A 22,413-nucleotide genomic window follows, 5' to 3' on the forward strand; every position below is an offset into this window, starting at 1 on the left:
TGGTACACAGTGGGAACTCTGGGGAAGAAGTCTTGTGATAAGTTGCAGGGAACTTTGTAATGTCATGCTTTTGGCAAGTGTCCAATACTTAGTACACTGTGTCCCGGATCAGATTATGGAGAATGAAGTGAGAGGGTACTTGGGTTGGTGGTAGAGGAGAGAGTGGCCAGATCGTCAGGAGAAAGGTTAGAAATGACTCAGAGGACAGACGTCATTGACTGAGAGCAACTGGGAGAGAGACACCAGGATGGGTCAATTAGAACCTCCTCCTGAGCCTGGCATCCAGTGGTCCAGCATGATCAATACTTAGCTGTGTCCAGATGATGGTCCAGAATGTTACAAGTCTTCAATGACAACTGTGAACTTCTGCCTTCATCAGGTGGCGTAACAAGCTGTTCAGATGGTACGAGTAACCGGGACAGCTTTCGACTGGATGACGATGGCCCCTATTCAGGACCATTCTGCGGTCGCGCCAGAGTGCATACGGATTTCACGCCAAGTCCCTATGACACTGACTCCCTCAAAATCAAGGTGAGAGGACATCATATCCCCGCTTCTGAATGGTTTGTCAAAGGCTGATTATATGATCTGTTTCGGCAAGTATAAGCAGTGGGAGAACAGAGTGTGAGTGTGTTCTTCCCAACAGTAGAAGTGGAGGCTCGCTTACAGTGCTAAGAATTGGAATAAAATATGTGAGGTGGAGTCGGCGTATCAGTCTGTTCAGGCTATTAGTGTAAGTTGTTGTTATGTAGATGATTCAGGTTCAGAGTCTATCAGGGAGGAAAGAATTCTCTCCATTTTCCTGAAAACCAAAGCCTCACAGTTGCTAAAGGTGCCCAACTCTGCCTGATACTTGCGGGAATAGAAATAATGAAGAGAGAGGGAGAAAAGGTGCAAATGTCAGGCAAGAGCCCAGCAGAGCAAAGGCCTTGGGAACCAGACGTGGCCGGGAAATTCCAGTACTTTTTACTTTTATTTTTATTTCCATAGGTTATTGGGGAACAGGTGGTGTTTGGTTACATGAGTAAGTTCTTTAGTGGTTATTTGTGAGACTCTGGTGCACCCATCACCCAAGCAGTATACACTGCACTCTGTTTGTAGTATTTTATCCCTCACCACCTTCTCATCCTTTCCCCAAGTCCCCAAAGTCCATTGGGTCATTCCTATGCCTTTTCGTCTTCATAGCTTAGCTCTTGCTTATGAGTAAGAACCTATGATGTTTGATTTTCCATTCCCGAGTTACTTTACATAGAATAATAGTGTCCAGTCCCATCTAGGTCACTGCAAATACCATTAATTCATTCCTTTTTATAGCTGAGTAATATTCCATCGTATATATATACACCATGGTTTTGTTTTGTTTTGTTTTCTTTTCTTTTCTTTTCTTTTCTTTTCTTTTCTTTTTTGATGGAGTCTTGCTCTGTCACCAGGCTGGAGTGCAGTTGCGCGATCTTGGTTCACTGCAACCTCTGCCTCCTGGGTTCAAGCAGTTCTCCTTCCTCAGCCTACCGAGTAGTGGAGGCCACCACAACCCAGCTAATTTTTGTATTTTTAGTAGAGATGGGGTTTCAGCATGTTGGCCAGGATGGTCTCGATCTCTTGACCTCGTGATCCACCCACCTCAGCCTCTCAAAATGCTGGGATTACAGGCATGAGTCATCGCGCCCAGCCTATACCACAGTTTCTTTATCCACTCATTGATTGATGGGCATTTGGGTTGGTTCCACATTTTTGCAATTGCAAATTGTGCTGCCACAAACATGTGTGTGCAAGTATCTTTTTCGTATAATGACTTCTTTTCCTCTGTGTAGATACCTAGCAGTGGGATTGCTGAATCAAATGGTAGTTCTACTTTTAGTTATTTAAAGAATCTCCACACCGTTTTCCATAGTAGTTGTACTAGTTTACACTCCCACCAGCAGTGTAGAAGTGTTCCCTTTTCACTACATCCACGCTAACATCTGCAATTTTTTAATTTTTTGATTATGGCCATTCTTGCAGGAGTAAGGTGGTATCACATTGTGGTTTTGATTTGCGTTTCCCTGATCATTAGTGATGTTGAGCATTTTTTCATGTGTTTGTTGGCCATTTGTATATCTTCTTTTGAGACTTGTCTATTCATGTCCTCAGCCTACTTTTTGATGGGATTGTTTGTTTGTTTTCTTGTTGATCTGAGTTCATTGTAGATTTTGGATATTAGTCCTTTGTCGGACATATAGATTGTGAAAATTTTTTCCCACTCTGTGGGTTGTCTGCTTGCTCTGCTGATTGTTTCTTTTACCATGCAAAAGCTCTTTAGTTTAATTAAGTCTCAGCAATTTATGTTTGTTTTTATTGCATTTGCTTTTGGGTCCTTGGTCATGAAATCCTTGCCTAAGCCAATGTCTAGAAAGGTTTTTCCAATGTTATCTTCTGGAATTTTTATAGTTTCAGATCTTAGATTTAAGTCCTTAATCCATCTTGAGTTGATTTTTGTATAAGGTGAGAGTTGAGGATCCAGTTTCATTCTCCTACATATGGCTAGCCAATTATCCCAGCACTATTTGTTGAAAAGGGTGTCTTTTCCCCACTTTATGTTTTTGTTTGCTTTTTCAAAAGTCAGTTGGCTATTAAGTATTTGGATTTATTTTTGGATTCCTTTTCTGTTCCATTGGTCTATGTGCCTATTTTTGTAGCAGTACCATGCTGGATTGGTGACTATAGCCTATAGTATAGTTTGAAATTAGGTAATGTGATGCCTCCAGATTTGTTCTTTTGCTCAAGCTTGCTTTGGCTGTGCAGTCTCGTTTTTGGTTCCATATGAATTTTAGAATTGTTTTCTCTAATTCTGTGAAGAATGATAGTGGTATTTTGATGGGAGTTCTGTTGAATTTGTAGATTGCTTTTGGCAGTATGGTCCTTTTCACAATATTGATTCTACCTATCCATGGGCGTAGAACATGTTTCCATTTGTTTGTGCCATCTCTGATTTATTTCAGCCGTGCTTTGTAGTTTTCTTTGTGGAGGTCTTTCACCTCCTTAGTTAGGTACATTCCAAAGTTGTTTTTTTTGTTTTGCTTTGTTTTGTTTTGCTTTTGCAGCTATTGTAAAAGGGGTTGAGTTATTGATTTGATTCTTAGCTTGACTGCTGTTGGGGTATAAAAGAGCTACTGATTCGTGTACATTAATTTTGTATCCAGAAACTTTGCTGAATTCTTTCATCAGTTCTAGTTGCTTCCTGGATGAGTCTTCATGGTTTTCTAGGTAAATGATCATATCATCAGAAAACAGTGACAGTTTGACTTCCTCTTTAGTGATTTAGATGCCCTTTATTTCTTTCTCTTTTTTGATTTCTCTGGCTAGGACTTCCAGTACTGTGTTGAAGAGGAATGGTGAGAGTGGGCATCCTTATCTTGTTCCAGTTCTCAAAAGGAATGCTTTTACCTTGTTGCCGTTCAGTATTATGTTGACTGTGGGTTTGTCATAGATGGCTTTTATTTTATTGAGGTATGTCCCTTGTATGCCTATTTTGCTGAGAGTTTTAATCATGAAGAAATGCTGAATTTTGTCTAATGCTTTTTCTGCACCTATTGAGATGGTCCTGTGATTTTTGTTTTTAATTCTGTTCATGTGGTGTATCACATTTATTAATGTGCATATGTTAAACCATCCCAGCACCCCTGGTATTAAACTCACTTGATCATGGTGGATTATCTTTTTGATATGTTGCTGAATTCAGTTAGCTAGTATTTTGTTAAGAATTTTAGCATCTATGTTCATCAGGGATACTGGTCTGTAGTTTTCTTTTTTGGTCATCCTCTTTCCTGGTTTTGGTATTAGGGTGATACTGGCTTCATAGAATGATGTAGGGAGGGTTCCCTCTTTCTCTGTCTTGTGGGGTAGTGTCAATAGGATTGGTACCAATTCTTCTTTGAATGTCTGATAGAATTCTGCTCTGAATCCGTCTGGTCCTCAACTCTTTCTTTGTTGGTAATTTTTAAATTGCCATTTCAAAATCATTGGTAGTTATTGGTCTGTTCTGGGTATCTAATTTTTCCTGATTTAAGCTAGGAGGGTTGTATCTTTCCAGGAATTTATCCATGTTTTCCAGGTTTTCTAGTTTATGCATGTAAAGGTGTTCATAGTAACCTTGAATGATCTTTTGTATTTCTGTAGTGTCAGTTGTAATATCCCCTGTTTCATTTCTTATTGAGCTTATTTGAATTCTTACTAATGGTCTATTAATTTTGTTTATCTTTTCAAAAAACAGCTTTTTGTTTCATTTATCTTTTGTATTGTTTTTGTTTCAATTTTATTTAGTTCTGCTCTGATCTTGGTTATTTCCTTTCTTCTGCTGTTTTTGAGTTTGGTTTGTTCTTGTTTCTCTCTTTCCTTGAAGTGTCACCTTAGATTGTCCGTTTGGACTATTTCAGACTTTTTGATGTAGGTGTTTAGGGCTATGAGCTTTCCTCTTAGCACCACCTTTGCTGTGTCCCAGAGGTTTTGGTAGGTCATGCCACTATTGTTGTTCGGTTTGAATAATTTTTTAATTTCCATCTTGATTTCATTTTTCACCCAAGGATCATATATTTGCATGGTTTTGAAGGTTCTTTCTGGAGTTAATTTCCAGTTTTATTCCACTGTAGACTGAAAGAGTGCTTGATAAATTTAAATTGTTTTATATTTATTGAGACTCATTTTATGGCCTATCATATGGGTCTATCTTAGAGAAGGTTCCATGTGTTGTTGAATACAATGTATATTCTGAGGTTGTTGGACAGAATGTTCTGTATATACTTGTTAAGTCTATTTGTTCCAGGGTATAATTTAAGTCCACTGTTTCTTTGTTGACTTTCTGTCTTGATCACCTGTCTAGTGCTGTCATTGGAGTATTGAAGTCCCCCACTATTAGTATGTTGCCATCTATCTCATTTCTTAGTCCTATTAGTAATTGTTTTTCAAATTTGGGAGCTCCAGTGTTAGGTGCATACATGTTTAGGATTGTGATATTTTCCTGCTAGAAAAGGCCTTTTTATCATTGTATAACGTCCCTCTTTGTCTTTTTTAACTTCTGTTGCTTTGAAGTTTGTTTTGTCTGATATGAAAATAGCTATTCCTGCTCACTTTTGGTGTCCATTTGCATGAAATGTCTTTTTCCACCCCTGTACCTTAAGTTTGTGTGAGTCCTTATGTGTTAGATGAGTCTCTTGAAGGCAGCAGATAGTTGGTTTGTGAAATCCTATCCATTCTGCAATTCTGTAACTTTCAAGTGGATAATTTAGGCTATTTAATTCAATGTTAGTATTGAGATGTGAGGTACTATTCCATTCATCATGCTCTTTGTTGCCTGCATACATTTTGTGTGTGTGTGTGTGCATTTTAAAGTGTACTTTTGTTTTATAGGTCCTGTGAGATTTATGCTTCAAAGAGGTTTTGTTTTGATGTGTTTCCAGGATTTGTTTGAAGATTTAGAGCTCCTTTTAGTGGCTTGGTAGTGACGAATTCTCTCAACATTTGTTTGTCCGAAAAAGACTGTATCTTTCCTTCATATATGAAGTTTGATATCGCTGGATACAAAATTCTTAGCTAATAATTGTTTTGTTTGAGGAGGCTGAAGATAGGGTCCCAATCCCTTCTAGTTTGTTGTGTTTCTGCTGAGAAATCTGCTGTCAATCTGATAGGTTTTCCTTTATGGATTACCTGATCCTTTTGTCTCATTGCTCTTAAGATTCTTTCCTTTGTCTCAACTTTAGATAATCTGATGACAATGTGCCCAGGCAATAATCCTTCTGCAATGAATTTCCTAGGTGTTTTTCATGTTTCTTGTATTTGGATGTCTAGATCTCTAGCAAGGCCAGGGAAGTTTTCCTTGATTATTCCTTCAAATATGTTTTCTCAACTTTTAGATTTCTCTTCTTCCTCAGGAACACTGATTATTCTTGTGTCATTTAATATAATCCCAGACTTCTTGGAGGCTTTGTTCACATTTTCTTATTCTTTTTTCTTTGTCTTTGTTGGTTTGGATTAATTCAAAGACCTTGCCTTTGAGCTCTGAATTTCTTTCTTCTACTTGTTCGATTCTATTGCTGGAACTTTCCAGAGCATTTTGCATTTCTATAAGTGTGTCCATTGTTTCCTGAAGTTTTGATTGTTTTTTGTTTATGCTATCTATCCTTGAATATTTCTCCCTTCACTTCTTGTATCATTTTTTGGATTTCCTTACATTGCGCTTCACCTTTCTCTGGTGCCTCCTGGTTAGTTTAATAACTAACCTCCTGAATTCTTTTTAAGGTAAATCAGGGATTTCTTCTTGGTTTGGGTCCATTGCTGATGAGCTAGTGTGACTTTTTGATGGTATTAAAGAACCTTGTTTTGTCATGTTATCAGAGTTGGTGTTCTGGCTCCTTCTCATTTGGGTAGGTGCTGTCAGAGGGAAGGTCTAGGGCTGAAGGCTGTTGTTCAGATTCTTTTGTCCCACAGGGTGTTCTCTTGATGTAGTACTCTCCCCCTTTTCCTATGAATGAGGCTTCCTGAGAGCGATCTGTAATGATTGTTACCTCTCTTCTACAGCTAGCCACCCAACAAGTCTACCAGGCTCTAGACTGGTACTAGGGGTTGTCTGCACAGAGTCTTGTGATGTTAACTGTCTGTGGGCCTCTCAGTTGTGGATACTAGCACAGTATTTGGGTTGTCTCCTGTTTACTGAAGGAGGAATCCACTTCCTTCAGGGGGTCTGTGAGTCCTCCCAGTTTTCCTGATTTATTTCTGCAATTGTTCTGAAGCAAAAATTCATGATGTGAGTGTCCACACACTCCTTCGTCTGCTCGAGCTGGAGCTGCAACCTGGTCCTGCCTCCCATCTGCCATGATGCCCCTGAAATGTCTAGCACTTTTTAAGTTGGTTGCTATGAGTAACCAGAGACCTTTCTCCCAGTGGTATTCCCTCCTGAATTCCCTCTTCTAATCCTCTGTATTCATTTTCTATTGCTGTGTAACACATTACTTCAAACTCAGAGGCATGAAACAACACAAATGTATTGTTAGCTCACAGTTTCTGTGGGTCATAATTGTGGGCATGGCTCAGTTGAATTCTAAGCAAGCTGTGATCTCACCGGAGGCTCAGGGTTCTCTTCTGAGTTCACTGGCTGTTGGCAGAATTCAGTTCCTTGTGGTTGTAGGACTGAGGACCCAATTTTCTTGCTGGATGTCAACTGGAGGTCATTCTCAGCCTCTAGATTCCACCAGCCAGAGCCCTCTCTGCAATACGACAGTTTGATCTTTCAGAATGAGCAGGAAAAAGCTCACTCAGGCTTTAATCTTTATTTTAAGGGATCCTACCTGATTTGTCAGACCCACCAAGATAATCTCCCTTTCAGTTAATTCAAAATAAAATAACTCAGTACCCTAATTGGATCTGCAAAGTCCCCCCATCATATAAGGGCAACATAATCATGAGTGTGAAATCCATCATTTTCATAATCCTGCTCAAACTCAAGGAGAGGGGTTGGTTATAATGGCACAAACAGAAGGTTTTGTGCTAAAAGAATTCATAGATGTTAAATTATTCCTTTCTAGTATCACAAAGTGCTAAAAGTCAAAGGACAAAGTATGAATGTTCTATATTGTTAACACTAAACCAATGTTAACTAATAATTATGATATATTATGGAGTATTTATATTATTATTTGACATTTAAAGTCTTTAGCCCTTCTCTTGATCCCTTCCATGCTATTAAATCAGAGTGAGCCCAACTGGAGAATAAAAAATGCACTGTTCCCCATAGTAAGCTCCTTAGTTATGTATATGGAATGATCTGATGTCTAAGTTCAAGTCTTGGGGAAAGGATATCCATAACCTAGTAACCATTGTGGGAGAGAGCAGTAGAAGGAAATAAACACAACACAGTTTGACTCAGGTTAGCCTTTCAACTTCCCTACAATACCATGCCAGGGTGCCACTGCTGCTGCTGCCTGAGGTGAGTTTTTGTGGAGCTCTTATAGGACACAATAGGAATTCCCCAGTTACCCATGAAAATTGAAATACTATTTTTCCATCAAGGGTCCTATCCAAAATGAAATTGAGTCTTTGCTTGATGATCTGTGGGCTTTCCTGGAATGTGCAGGTATATACCTGTAAAGGCTAAAGTTCCAAATTTACAAGTTTCAAGGATAATAGGAAGGATGCAGTAAAGGGTTTCCATGCCTAGCAACTTTCTAGAGCTTCAGGAGAACTTCTCAGTCTCCCTAGCTGATACCATCCAACCTATGATTTGATTCCCTTTTGTTAAAGGCAGAAGGACCCAGTCTAACAGTTCACAAGACTAAACAGACAGATGATCACAAGGTAGACCAGATATTTCAGTCATGGTGAATTATACCATTACAAATAAAACTTTTTAGATGGAAGGACACACATTCCCAGAGCAGGAAGAAAAAAGTATTTTTAGTAGCAGACTTGATGCTTTGTTTGAGGGTAGACACTTAAAAGGGGCTAAAATATTAGAATCTGTAAAGTCCTCTCCGAGGCAGAAAGTTTTAAGTCTCAAAGGAGGAACTATAACTCTTGAACATAGACATCATACTTGCATAGAAATAAATTTTCTTTACAAAGAAACATTCCCATGAGGTTTTCTACCCTTGTCAATAACTGGCAGCCTATAGTTAATTATGGTCTTAGATGTGAGTAAAGAAAAACACCATTTGGTTTGTCCATACTAATATGATTCATTCATACTTCAATCTAAACTTTGCTGTGAGCTCAATCTAAGTGCTATCTCTTCTTAATAAGAGGAGAGCATGAATGCCTTAAAAGGAATTAAGTAGCATAACTTATCCTTAGTGTACACATACTTTTACATGAATTCTGCAAAATTTCTTTATTTTAGATGGATGAAATTCTTGAAATGGGTTTATTTTATACCGTAGATAAATTTATCAGATACACTAGAAATACATAGAGTAACAGACTTCTCTTTCATCTCCTTCCCCAGCTGGGGAGCACTTCCAGGAATGATAACTTGAGCTTTGTTACATATATATTACTTTGACAGTATAAATAAAAAGAGCATCATTTTTTAGTTTAGATAACTTGGACTTGAGTTCTGGTTCTGCCACTAATTTCCTGCACGCTCTTCAGAAGTCATTTAATATCTCTGTTCCTTTTTCTGTAATATTTAAATTAATAATGATGATACTCCCTTTATGTATCTAAGAGGTGTGTTGTGAGCAAAAATAACTTAGAGTAGGCAAAAGTGTTTTGTAAATTACACTGTACTCTACAGTTATAAGTTGATAAATTGATACAATGACAGAAACAGAAACATGTCATCAAACTATGTGAGAGCTTTTTGTCAAGAATGTTGAAGTTTTCTTCATTGTAACTAGTACATAACTTCTTTGAATTTTTTTTTAAGATGGGATCTCACTATGTTGCCCAGGCTGGAGTGCAGTGGCATGATTACAGCTCACTGTAGCCTTGATCTCCTCCCACCTCAGTCTACAGATACATGCTACCATGCCAGGCTCATTAACTGAAAAAAAAACTGTGGAGATGGGATCTCACTTTGTCACCCAGGCTAGTCTCAAACTCCTGGCCTCAAGCAATCCTCCCGCCTTGGCCTCCCAAAGTGCTGGGATTATAAGCATGACCCACCATGCCACCAGCCTGAACTTTTGAAAGAAGTGAATGTTTAGATTTGTTTCTGTTATATCTGAACCGCTTTAGCATAATGTCCTCATTATCCTAGTTTCCTATGATTTCATTCTTTCTACCAATTTGTATAGCACCATAGTTCTCTGAAGCCTAATGTTTATGGATTTCTTTGTCCTTAGAAAGGAGACATCATAGACATTATCTGCAAAACACCAATGGGGATGTGGACGGGAATGTTGAACAATAAAGTGGGAAACTTCAAATTCATTTATGTGGATGTCATCTCAGAAGAAGAAGCAGCCCCCAAGAAAATAAAGGCAAACCGAAGGAGTAACAATGAAAAATCCAAGACTCTGCAGGAGTTCCTAGAGAGGATTCATCTTCAGGTGAGCAAATCTATGTCCTGTTTGCTTTTGGGGGCATGTAAATGGAAAAATTGAAGGGAGTGGATCAGTATTTGTGTTGCGTTGCTTAAAAATACAAGACTTAGAAGCAAAGGAAAGCCTGTTTTCCTAGAAGAGCTCTTATTTCTCCTTTATGACATTTTTTTATGCAAGGACAAGTCTCGATCTAATATCCCTTGGACTATACCTTAATAGTATTTAGCAATGACAATAGAGATGAACGTTGAGAAAATGCAATGAACAATGAAAAATATCTAGGAGAATAAAAGGCCCTAATAAAATGTCTAAATGAGAACAGTAAAGAGAATATAAGGAATCAAGTAAGTCTAAAAAAGTGAAAGGAAAAATGAAAAGGGAAATGTATTTTCTACAAAGCAGAGGTTAAAATCAAGTTGAGAGAAGATAACTGAATGTAATTATTTTAAAAATAATTTGAGGGAAACGGTGATCATCAAGCCCCATAATGATTGTGTTAAGGAAACTGTGTTGTCTGTATTTATAACCCAATTATTATTTTCTTGTTATATTACCAAGTATCTTTTGAAATATCCACCTTGTTAAATGGTGTGTATGTACAATACATCTAGTATCAATCAATTTACAGTTTTGCAATCCATTTCTAAAATTAACTCAGAAGTACTTCGATAGTTTTCAAAATTCATCAAGACAGTAGCCAATTACACTTTTCTTAATTGTTTTTTTCTGAATTATCTAGTTATGTTCCTGTCTGTACACACAGTATCTAAGCCTTCGTATATTACTATTGGTGCACCTCAAATGGGATATTCCTATGAGAATGTAAGGGTTAGCGCCTTGCCTCTGCATCTTGTTTGTTCTGTGACCTGTGAGGAAACCAAGGTCTAAGAGACTGAAATGACTTCCCCAAGAACCCGCAGTTAAATGGTTATATGTCAGAACAGGAATTTGTGTTTCTTTATTCTAATTCAGTGCTAAGAATACACTTTTCTAAAGAAAGAATTGTCACTCTTCTTGCTTTTCTTCCTTTTTTTTTTTTTTTTTTGTTAAAAAGGGCTAGTCATAAGTTCTTCCTGATTACTTAAAACTTTTAGACTTCCTCTTATTCTATTTTAGTAATTAAAATAAGGATATTGAAATTAGATCAAGTAAAATGGGGGAGGAATCTGAGGAAGTTGAAAAAGCACTCAACTTCATTTAATATTTTTATTTTGTTTGAGAGGATAGAAGTTTCAAAATGACGTACAGACTTTGAAATCAGAAACCTATGAATTTTAAACTTATATTGATTCAAATGATGAACAAAATATGCATGCTGAGAAAGCAATTTTTGCCCCAACTACAGTGTTTCTATGCTTAGTAGAAGTTTTCAATTAAATAGAAAGTCTTGAATTCCTTTGGTTTATATAATACCTTTCAACCAAAATGCTACACCCACTTTTTTGTACAGAATTACATCTGTTTCAAACTCATTTTTTAACCTACCCCAAGAACATTTTGAGAGCAGATGCTTTTGCAATCATGAAAACAAGAAGAGATGTAGATTCTGAAATATTACTGTAGCATGCTACTCTGCTAGAGGCATTTTATTGACAGACTTAAAGTAATGCTAGTTCTGCCAATTCAGTTAGTTGAGAAGTGAAAAATTTCCAAATGGGATGCATGATCCAACTATTTAATTGATCCAGGATTTGGAATTGTATAGCTTAAGGTAATTATTTCCTCTTTACACGTGGCCTTCCAAAAGGCGAGAATTATACAATATAATCATTGAAGAGCCCTGGAGTTCATATGTCAAAAACTAATACAAGTGAAGTTAAGCGAAAGTTGTATTGGCACCTTTGGTTCCTATATGCATCTCTATATTTTCTTTAAATCTAAAGAGAACTAAAAATAAAATATTTGAATCTAATTTGCATTATATTTTTTGTCCCACAGGAATATACCTCAACACTTTTGCTCAATGGTTATGAGACTCTAGAAGATTTAAAGGATATAAAAGAGAGTCACCTCATTGAATTAAATATTGAAAACCCAGATGACAGAAGAAGGTTACTATCAGCTGCTGAAAACTTCCTCGAAGAAGAAAGTAAGTGTGCACACCTACTCTTCTCCCCAGCTGATAATCACAGTTTAATGTAAATAGTATAATCACGAGAAACAAAGCCCCCGTTTTATTTACTGATATCATGAAAGCATGCTTTCCCATAAAATAAGTATTTCCATGTAAGTTTGAAAACAATAACTATGGTCAAATATATAATTAGGAAAAGGAACTTATTTCCTTATTGGACTCAAGAAATGAAAGGACTTTTCTGGGTACCTCATTTCCATTCTGCAAAGCTATTAATTTACATGCAAGTGGATGCCTGCATTCCCAAAGACTGAGGGAGTTAGAGACAAGTATTTAGTAGCAACATAAGCCATTAGTGAGAAATGTCACCCATGGCTTCTGTAAAACAGCACAGAGCATGGCTTTAAGATAATGAGCCTTCATGCCACACAGGAAAATTCATTTCATTACCACATAGTCACATCTTGTACATGTTTACAGTACTCTTTCAAAATGTTCTAATAGCTTGCAAAAATATTCCGCACTCACTTTTATTGTATGAGATGGTTCTCTGTAAGTATTAACTGAAGATGAAATGATCATGGAGATTTACAGAATACTGTCTACACCAACCAGGCTTGTAAAGATAGAATAGCTTTTATTTTTTATAATTATCCATCCAGATTGCCTTTCCTGCCAAATCTGGTCAGGTCCCCAAACACTGAGCTTAGGGTGCGCCAAACTCCGCAAGGAGTATTTTGTGAGCAACCAAATGGGGAAAGTCTAACTTTAAAGATGAAAAGGAACTTAGATTATCAAATCCAGCCTTCTCTATCAAAAAATACAACTACTAGAAATAGTTATTAGTATTAATATTATTAGTTTTTGAGATGGTGTCTAAATCCGCTGTCCAGGTTGGAGTGCAGTGGCACGATCTCAGCTCATTACAACCTCCGCCTCCAGGGTTCAACGATTCTTATGCCTCAGCCTCCAAGTAGCTGAGATTATAGGCATGCCACCACACCCGGCCAATTTTTGTATTTTTAGTGGAGATAGGGTTTCACCATATTGGCCAGCCTGGTCTCGAACTTTTGACCTCAAGTGATCCTCCCACCTCGGCCTCCCAAAGTGCTGGCATTACAAGCATAAGCCACCACACCCAGCAGTAAAAATAACACTAGAAATTATTAACTACGTTTTTTAAAACATGTGTGCTCTGAGCAAGACTCTGGGCCAGGGTGTTTCCTGATTATTCTCTTGAGTACTTACCCCAGTTCTTTGACTTAAACAGTACCACCCTCATTTTTATGATGAGAAATTGAGACAGTAAGTTAACTTGTCTAAAAACACTCTCTTAGTGAAGTGTAGAGTTGGGATTCCAACCCAGTGTATGTGCTGCTATGTTATACTTTCTAACACTACAAGTAACAGCCCAGATGGAGAATGAGGAGGGAGGAAAGCATTCTTTAGGGACCAGGCCTCCTGATTGTCCTTTTGTGGGTTATTCTATACTGTCTCTCATAAGTTCCACAAAATTGAGGCAGAGCACATGTTTCCTATACACTGGCTTTTTATCTAGTGAAAAGTAGTTTACTTTTTAAGAAATTGTGTTTTACTTTATTCTTATCATCCTTTTCCAAGAGCTTTCACAGACATAACTAATTTGACATCAGCAGGACTAATTTCATCATCAGGCCTAGGTTATTACATGCTTTCTTTGAAGTGTGGGGCTGGGAGATGGAAAAGAGAGGGAGATGTGGTCACAGAGGCAGACAAAGTTCAAACTTTAGAAAGTAGCCAATTTAATCAATATTTCAAGTCAAGACAATACCTGATCAGTATAAACAGATATAGTAAGTTCTTCCAGGTAAAGGAGTCAGTTTCTTTCACATCTTGTCATTTCAAGACATGGATCCTCACTAAACAATGTTTAGCTTAGAAATAGATTATATAGAGTTTTATTATGGACAATGTCCAGTGTCATCGCCAATATTCTCCAAAATGATTTGGCCATGAAGTACAGGGAGGAGAAGAGTATTTTTTGAACAGTTGAAAATAATTGCTTTTCTTCCATAATAGCACACACCCGATTTACAGATGAGGAAAAAATTGGGAGCTGAATTTCAAAGACGTCAAATAGCTAGATGAGTGCAGAGATGGAGATTTAATCAAACGGAGTCTGCTATAAACTCCTCCACATGTACAAATTGGCCAATAGGAAAGCAATGAATATTTGAAAATTGAAGTTTTCTGCTACTTCACCAATTGTCTCTAGGGCTTTATTTCAGTTTCTATATCAGAAAGTGAAAGACGAGAGGCTACCATGGCTGCCTGTCAACAGGGTTTGTGGAGAGAAGGGGCTGGGAACCTGGGCAAGCAGCACTTTCAGCAATGACCAGTGTCCCCAGGGACCCACAGAGGGAAGATGGGTTCAGCGCCAAAGGCTTGCATCCCTTAATTTTTTCATTCCACCTCACTCATCACCTGTCTCCTTTCTATGCTAACAAAAGAACAATTATTCATAGATGGTAAAATTATTTATAGACCTGGTGTAATTTAAAAAAAAAAGAAGAAACACCTGACACAAAATTCTTCCGTTGCAAGATGAGAAGATGAAAATCCGGTAGCTAAGTGGCTTTTTCAAGCTCACAAATCTATAATTCAGTCTCTTACATCTATTAGAAACATGTTCTGCCATATCCTAGTCTCTGAAAACAAAACATAGTGTCTCCAAAGCATTAAATGGTTTTTGATATTTGATATATATTTGATATAAAAAGGACATGTCCCAGAAGTTATTCCCCTGCATAAAACTTTAGAAAATGCTACTTGAAGGTCACTAGAAGTTGATTACTTAATGACAGCCCATAAGGTACAAACATACACACAGCCAAATTCTGGGAGATGAAAAATGGAAAAAAAAAAATACAGATTCAACCAGTGCTTCTTGTCAACACACTACCCTGAGATTTTTCTTATTTTAATCTTACGGTTTAGAGTAGTATTAGAATATACATGTCAAAAAGATGCATATTGCATGTTAGGCTATTCTGACTGAAAGCTATTTATCTTATATGAAACTGCTTTGCTCAAGAAATAAAGAAGAATGACTTCCATTTGTTGATAAGATGGTGAGTTCTGATGATTTGGCACCATACTGGCTGCATGCTTATTTTTATCTATTTTCTACTCTGTGAATCATATCTCCTACAACCATGCTAAAGATTAAACGCACAACCTTCCTGTACCTTGAATGATAAAGACCTTGAGTATGTGGTTATATAAAACTGAGACAGTTAAAAACAAATGCATGTCACGTTAAAGGTTAAAAATAGTTTGCTTTTTTTTTTTTTTAAGAATAGGGCATGTAAATTTTCTAGGATATTATGGATGCATTTTATTTTGATCATTGAATGATGTCAGTTTGAGGAATCGCAATAAATTCCTAGTTTGGTGTTTCATTGTTTGTTAGATTGAGAACATAAAAGGATCTGCTTTGCTAATCATTCAGTATAAAAGTTGAGCAAAATGGCCACATATCATGAGGATAAGAGCTAAAATTTTGAGATAATGTAGAAAAGACAACAAGTCCTATGTGAGACTTGAATATATCTAGAGAGACCAAGAGGATGGGGTACAAAACATGGGGGGGAAAAAAAACAGACTTCTAAGATTTAAAGCAAGCATTTTTCCTGTTCTCTTCTTAGCCCAAGATAGAGAACATTGTACCCACTTTGACCTTGAAAATGTAAACTGGATTATACTTTTTTTTTTTTTTGTATTATACTTTAAGTTCTGGGATACATGTGCAGAACGTGGAGGTTTGTTACACAGGTATACACATGATATTGTGGTTTGCTGCACCCATCAACCCTTCATCTACATTAGGTATTTCTCCTAATGCTATCCTTCCCCTAGCCCCCTAGCCCCTGACAAGCCATGGTGTATGATGTTCCCCTCCTTGTGTCCATATGTCCTCATTGTTCAACTCCCACTTATGAGTGAGAACATGTGGTGTTCGGTTTTCTGTTCCTGTGTTAGTTTGCTGAGAATGATGGCTTCCAGCTTCATCCATGTCCCTGCAAAGGACATGAACTCTTCCTTTTTAATGGCTGCATAGTATTCCATGGTGCATATGTGCCAGATTTTCTTTATCCAGTCTGTCATTGATGGGCATTTGGGTTGATACCAAATATTTGCTATTGTGAACAGTGCTGCAATAAACATACGTGTGCATGTGTCTTTATAGTAGAAGGATTTATAATCCTTTGGGTATATACTCAGTAATGGGATTGCTGGGTCAAATGGTATTTCTGGTGCTAGATCCCTGAGGAATCGCCACACTATCTTCCACAATGGTTGAAGTAATTTATACTCCCACTAAGAGTGTAAAAGCATTCCTATTTCTCCACATCCTCTCTAGCATTTGTTGTTTCCTGACTTTTTAAGGATCACCATTCTAACGGGTGTGAGATGGTATCTAGGTCACTGTTTGGCGGGAAGTAAAGATGCTTCTCCAACAAGCTGATAAAAGGGCTGGCATGTGGTGTTAGCACTGATCACAGGATTACCTCTAGAGGAGGATAACCACCCTGGGGTTCTGCAGTCCCAGCAAGACCAGCATAGATATTTGGAACTTGCTCCTGTGTTGCATTAGAACTGAGAGGAATTAGGTCATCGGTTCCCTCAACTGGGAATCTAGATAAGGTTATAAGGAGAAGAAAAACTGGGGTGAGATGCAGCTCTTGAAGGGACAAGAGAGCAGGATCTGTTTATTTTGTGCATATTTGGGTTTTTCTATTTGTCGTCTGAATTTAAAAATATTTCATTTACTTTGGGAGTAAATATTCCCAAATAAAAAAGAGAACAGAGTGTATGTGTGTGTGTGTGTGTGTGTGTGTGTGTATGTGTGTTGTTCCATAAACACAATCTTCAAGGCCCCTTTGCCTTACTCTGAAGTGCCTCTTTAGAATAATAAGATGGTTTACTGTTGTTTATAGTAAACATCTTCTCTTTATTCTGTACTTGTTCCTCATTTTCCACATTTAGAAACACTTCGATGTGTCTTAAAATTGTGTCTATGAGAATGTGTACTATTGTCCTTGGGGAAAATGGGTGACGGAAATTCCTTGTTTGCTCTAGATTACAGGGATAATTAAATTTAAAATTGAAAAAAAATGTAACAGAATAAGCAAACTTTACTGAATCTATATACAATGCATTTGAGGTACTTGCAAACTCTGGTTGCAGTGCCAAATGAGGAGGAAGGGGAAAGGGTGGGTTGTGTGCCAGAACTTTGATACCAGCTGTGGTCACAGCAGCCCCTCATTGCTCAAGCATCCCTAGTTGTGCCTTCCTGCCTGCCTGCCTGCCTGCCCAAATCGATGCAGGGCAAATGGCGGGCCGCAGCCAGGAGCCTGGAACACGAGCTGTCAGCAGGGGAGATTTGTAGTTATGCCAAGCAGCAGTCCAGCAGTTGGCCTAACAGTGTGCCAGCATAGCCTGGTGCCCTAGCCCCTGACATGTGTACCTGGAGTTTCCAACCCACTTGCCATATGATTTGCATCTAGATTCAAGAAATATACAGCTTTGAAGAAAAGCTATGCTACCTGTCCACAGAAAGTAGAGAAAGCGTGCAGGCATTTTACTTGTATGTATTTAATATCTATACTCATAGTTGTTCGCCCTCATGCAATTTAATTTCTTCAGATTTCTTTTTAATTTTACCTCTAAACTTTCATTTATGATGGATGCCGTATTCTATATCACACAAAAAAACTATAAAATAAAGCATAAGGATTCTCACTTTTCTACCAGAAAATTGCCAATGAAAAGTGTTCACAGATTTTTCACTTTAGTCACATAAGAACCTCTCTAATGCCCGCATGTATAGAGCACTCCTCTCTAATGCCCATATGTATAGAGCACACCTATACCTGTGTTTATATTGCATTGTGATTGTATACTACACAGAGCATTGTAATGATTACCCTGGCCAAACAAGACCGAATCTTCTATTACCATGTGCTTTCCCCAAGCCCCTAGTCCTGTGATTTGCATTAGTGGATGGTTAACAAATGTACGCAAAATGGGTAAATGATGAATGAGGAGGTCAAAAGATCCCCAAATAGTAAGTCAGTCTTCTATTATTATAAAGATAAAGTTGCCTGCAATCCCACCTCACACATACAGGTATTTGTAATAAGCAGATCGATATTCGGGTATGTTGTCAAGATTTAGTTTATGAATATGCTAACCATGCATGTGTGCATGCGTGTGTGCAAGAGTGTAAATAAGTACATTTTTGGAAGGTAATAACGTAAAACACAATCAAAGTTTAAAATATGCACACTTTTGTATCCAGAAATTCCAGTTCTAAGTATTCGTTCTACTAAATTCAAGATAAAAATGCATAAAAATTCTAGCTAAAAATCTAGTAGTTTTGGGTAAAAACTAAAAACAATACAGACTTCCATCAATAATTAAGCTGTTAAATAAATTAAGATATACCCAAACAATAAAGTAGTTTTGAAGGTGTTATGTTAGGAAAATGATATAGCATGCTGTTTACTGATATTAAAGTTTTTCAAAAACATGTTAAATGTGAAAGCAAATTGTAGACCAATAATATGCAGAGTAATCCTATTTTTGTCAAAAGTAATAATTTTAGACATAATGAAATTAGATTAGTTTTTTACCATATCTATATAGGGAAGGCAAAATTTTATCTCTACCCTCTTCGACTTTTTACAACAGCTGAAAATTAAATTGACATAAGACAGACCAACAGGAGAAAATCACACAAATTTATTTAACACAAATTTCATGTGGCAAGGGAGCCGTCATAGGAAATGAAGACCCAAAGATGCAGTTGGAATTGAACACTTGTATACTGAAGTAGAAAAAGAGTAACAAGTTGTGAAAATGTGACAAGTCACAGAAGCTTGAAATAGGCTAGCTAATTGGGTGGAGTGGTAGAAAGATAAGGGCTTGTCTAACATTGCTTGTTTGTACAGATTTCCCTCCGTCTCAACTTCCTGTTCCGGAGGATAGGAATGATACTTTCCTTCTGGTAGAGGGAAAGTGGCTTTCACATGGAAACGCCATCTGCCTTTAAGTAGCAGAAGGAAAGTCAGACTGGGCATGGTGGCTCATGCCTGTAATCCGAGAACTCTGGGAGGCTAAGGCAGGAGGATTGCTTGAGCCCAGGAGATCAAGACTAGTCTGGGCAACCTAGCCAGACCCTATTTCTCTCTCTCTTAAAAATAAAAAAAAAAAAAAGGAAAGTCAGAGCAATATTCTTGCACCTACTCTCTTCAAGTGTCTTCAATTCAAAATAGTCAATATGCCAGAGCAGTGTATTTTGGGGTAATGTGTTCTTAACTCCTTCATCAAGTAAATGGGTTTAATTAACCTGTAAGAAATATGAACTTGACTTTCCAAGGCCCCAATTAAATCATGTGTGACAGTTATAAACATTATTTGGTCATTACCAAAATAGTCAGTACAATATGACAACTTTAACTGAGGAGGATAAATATTTCCTGGGACCAAAGCCCTCCACAGGGTGTGTGGTTGGGAAGAGGAACAGTCTAAAGAGATTGCCCAGGTAGGTGCTGAGTTACGGTGATCTTGAGTGAGTATGCCTCTGCCCCTGCTGAAGTACCTAGCACAGTGGAAGTGGAGACTGCCCTGGCTGAGAGCGAAAAGATCTATTTCCAGGTACACATCTCATTAGAAGCTAGGCTCCAAAAAGAGATAGGCAAGAGCAGGGGAAGTCATTTCAACTCCATATCCTCTCATGGCCTCAGGGGAACAGAAGCAGCGGCTTATTTTCCTATGAATGGAATCCTATTTTTCATTTGTTGTTGTGTTTCCAAAAGGTGGGTTAGTATTCAAGTGAAATGAACACCAGATAGTCACTGTTATTAGGAGAATTAAAGTGTTCAGGTAACTTAAGAATGTGCTTTAGACGAAATAAAAAATAGCTGAGAGACATGCCATGTTGTCCACTAAATTTTCCTCCATGGATAATGCTGCCTGTGGACAAATAAATATAGCCATAGTTACCTGAACAGTAGCTGGGTTTTCATTTGAGTGACTCCAGTGAGGTTAAAACATGAGGTTGAGGTGTTCAGTCATCCTGAGATGTGTGTACCTGGGATTTCCCTCTTTGGAGATGGCCCCAGGATAGAGAAAAACAGGAGGATGATTGATGGAGCTCAGAAGTATTCTCATTTGAATTTTAACAAAATTCCTGTTTTGCTCTTCTTTAGTTCTAATTTTCTTTAATTCATCTAAATATCATTGTGTTTATTAAAAAATTATTTATTGAGAAATTCCTTTAGCCAGGAATTTTCCTATGCCTTCAAGTTTGCATGATTTTATAGTACTTGGCCCAAAGAAAGAGAGGCTTCAAAGCTAAGGCAAGCAAAATGGTTAAGACAAAGTCTGGATGATTTGGGCAAAGAAATCTGGGAAAGTCAAGCAAAATTTAGTTTTCATAAAAGTTGAATCTTTAACTTTTTAATATGTAAAGGTGAGGCAGATTTCTCTTCTTAGAATAGAATTTTTTCCCAGAATAAGGATCCAGTTTTATTTCCTTAAAACTATCTTCACTTTTAGTATAATTGAGATTGCCTTTCTTAATTAATTAAATGTCACAACTCCAATATAATTATTTTGTGAATAATTATATTAGCCGTCTTCTGTTTTCATCACCAGGCCACCCTTTTTTTTTCCAACATTGATACCTATCTTAAAATGTTTTTTCATGGGCTTTATACAATTCTGTAACAATTTTGGTAGGAAATAAATTATTTTAATATGCAAATTAGCTCTCCATGATAAAATATTTCCTAAATAATGTTTTAATATTATCATTTTATTTTTATTACATAGAGTACAGAATTATACAGCTCTCTGGAGTTCCTATTATGCCTGCTGTCAACTGGCAGCAATAAGAAAGACCCTTTTTCGAATTATTTAATAATTCTTCAGTGTATTCTAATTTAGATATGTATGGACTTTAAGATATTTACAAACCATTTGCGGGCTTTATTGAAAAATTATACCATTTTAATTATTTCATTAAAAAGCAATGTGGATGACCTTAGAAATAGAGGGGAAATTAACAAATTTGAACACTTTTGTTTGTAAATCGTATGCATATGTGTGTTTTTATATAATTTTAATAATAGAATACATGAATTATGTATACATTTTTAAACCTAGCGTATTATCCAAAACGGTTTAGTATAAAAAGATGCACTGAAACATCTTATGGGAAGTCCGTAATTTTGTAGGCAAACCTGTTTCTTATTCCAATGTGTTACTTGCCTGGTTAGCCCAGATGATTGAACCATAGGACAAAACTGATGAGGGTTATGGTTTCAATTTCTGGGTAGACCAGTTAGCTTTACTCTGTTTCATGGCCACATGAAGGGACTAAATGACTTAGAAAGAAAATGTGGATGCATTAGTATGAGCTCATCTCTGCAGGAAAAACACACCCATAGCACAAGACCTAGGTGTGCGCCAATCCCTGTCATTAGTGTCAGGATGAAAAGAAACAAGAAGAGGAAAATCTCGATCCTCCAAATACAAAAGTGAATGCAATATAGCTTTCATCTCCGTAATATAACATAATGACCTGCCTTTCTATAGTTACAGTTGAGGGGCTCCAGCTGATCACCTGCCTGAAATTATTGCAAGCCTGGTGGGAAGCATCTGAGGAGGCACAGTCATGTTTTCATTTCACTAGGAAATCATTTAGCAAATTACTGCTGTTCTGTAAATTACTGTGCTGCATAACTTTCATACTGAGAAACTATTTTCTTTTTCCATAAAAATTGCAGATGAAAGGTTTCTACAATAAATGACCTCTGTTTAAAACAAAACCATTCCTAGAATTTAGAGAATGTGATATAGCATTTCTCGTGTGGAAATAAAAACAAATACATTCTTATTACTAATATTACACAATGACATATTCTCTGGTAAAGACAGTTTTTAATTTATTTACTTTGTTCCCCATTGAGGTGAATGCACAGAGGCTTCTGGGGGTGAAATAACAAGCTAAATCCTTTTTTTAAAAAAAAAAAAAAAAAGGAGAAGGACTAATTTTGGAAATTATAGTTCTTAAAGACTCTGTTTCGTATCCTGAAGAGAGTCCCACAATTGGTAATCAGCCTAAATAGAACAGAGTATTGGGAACAAACAGTTTTTATTATGCCAAGTCTTGTTTAGGATATCAATGTGAAGGGAAGTAGATCAGTTCTTTTAATTTTGCATTGAGGTAATATTGGCCCAAACATAATCCAGGGAAATGTGGCCTTATCCCCACAATCA

At 37.2% G+C, this 22,413-nt stretch overlaps 1 protein-coding gene across 3 annotated transcripts in view; it reads left to right on the top strand.

Moving 5' to 3' along the window:
- The window catches only part of SAMSN1 (SAM domain, SH3 domain and nuclear localization signals 1), a 175,306-nt gene that overhangs the window by 145,228 nt on the left and 7,665 nt on the right, over positions 1-22,413 (top strand). For all 3 annotated transcript variants that reach the window (XM_007967038.3, XM_073010349.1, XM_007967043.3), the window contains 3 exons: positions 380-531; positions 9,810-10,016; positions 11,949-12,099. In XM_007967038.3, the coding sequence (XP_007965229.1) occupies positions 380-531; positions 9,810-10,016; positions 11,949-12,099 (510 nt within the window). The remainder of the gene's footprint in view (positions 1-379; positions 532-9,809; positions 10,017-11,948; positions 12,100-22,413) is intronic.

This window comes from Chlorocebus sabaeus, chromosome 2, assembly GCF_047675955.1.
Source record: "Chlorocebus sabaeus isolate Y175 chromosome 2, mChlSab1.0.hap1, whole genome shotgun sequence".
NCBI lineage: Eukaryota > Metazoa > Chordata > Mammalia > Primates > Cercopithecidae > Chlorocebus > Chlorocebus sabaeus.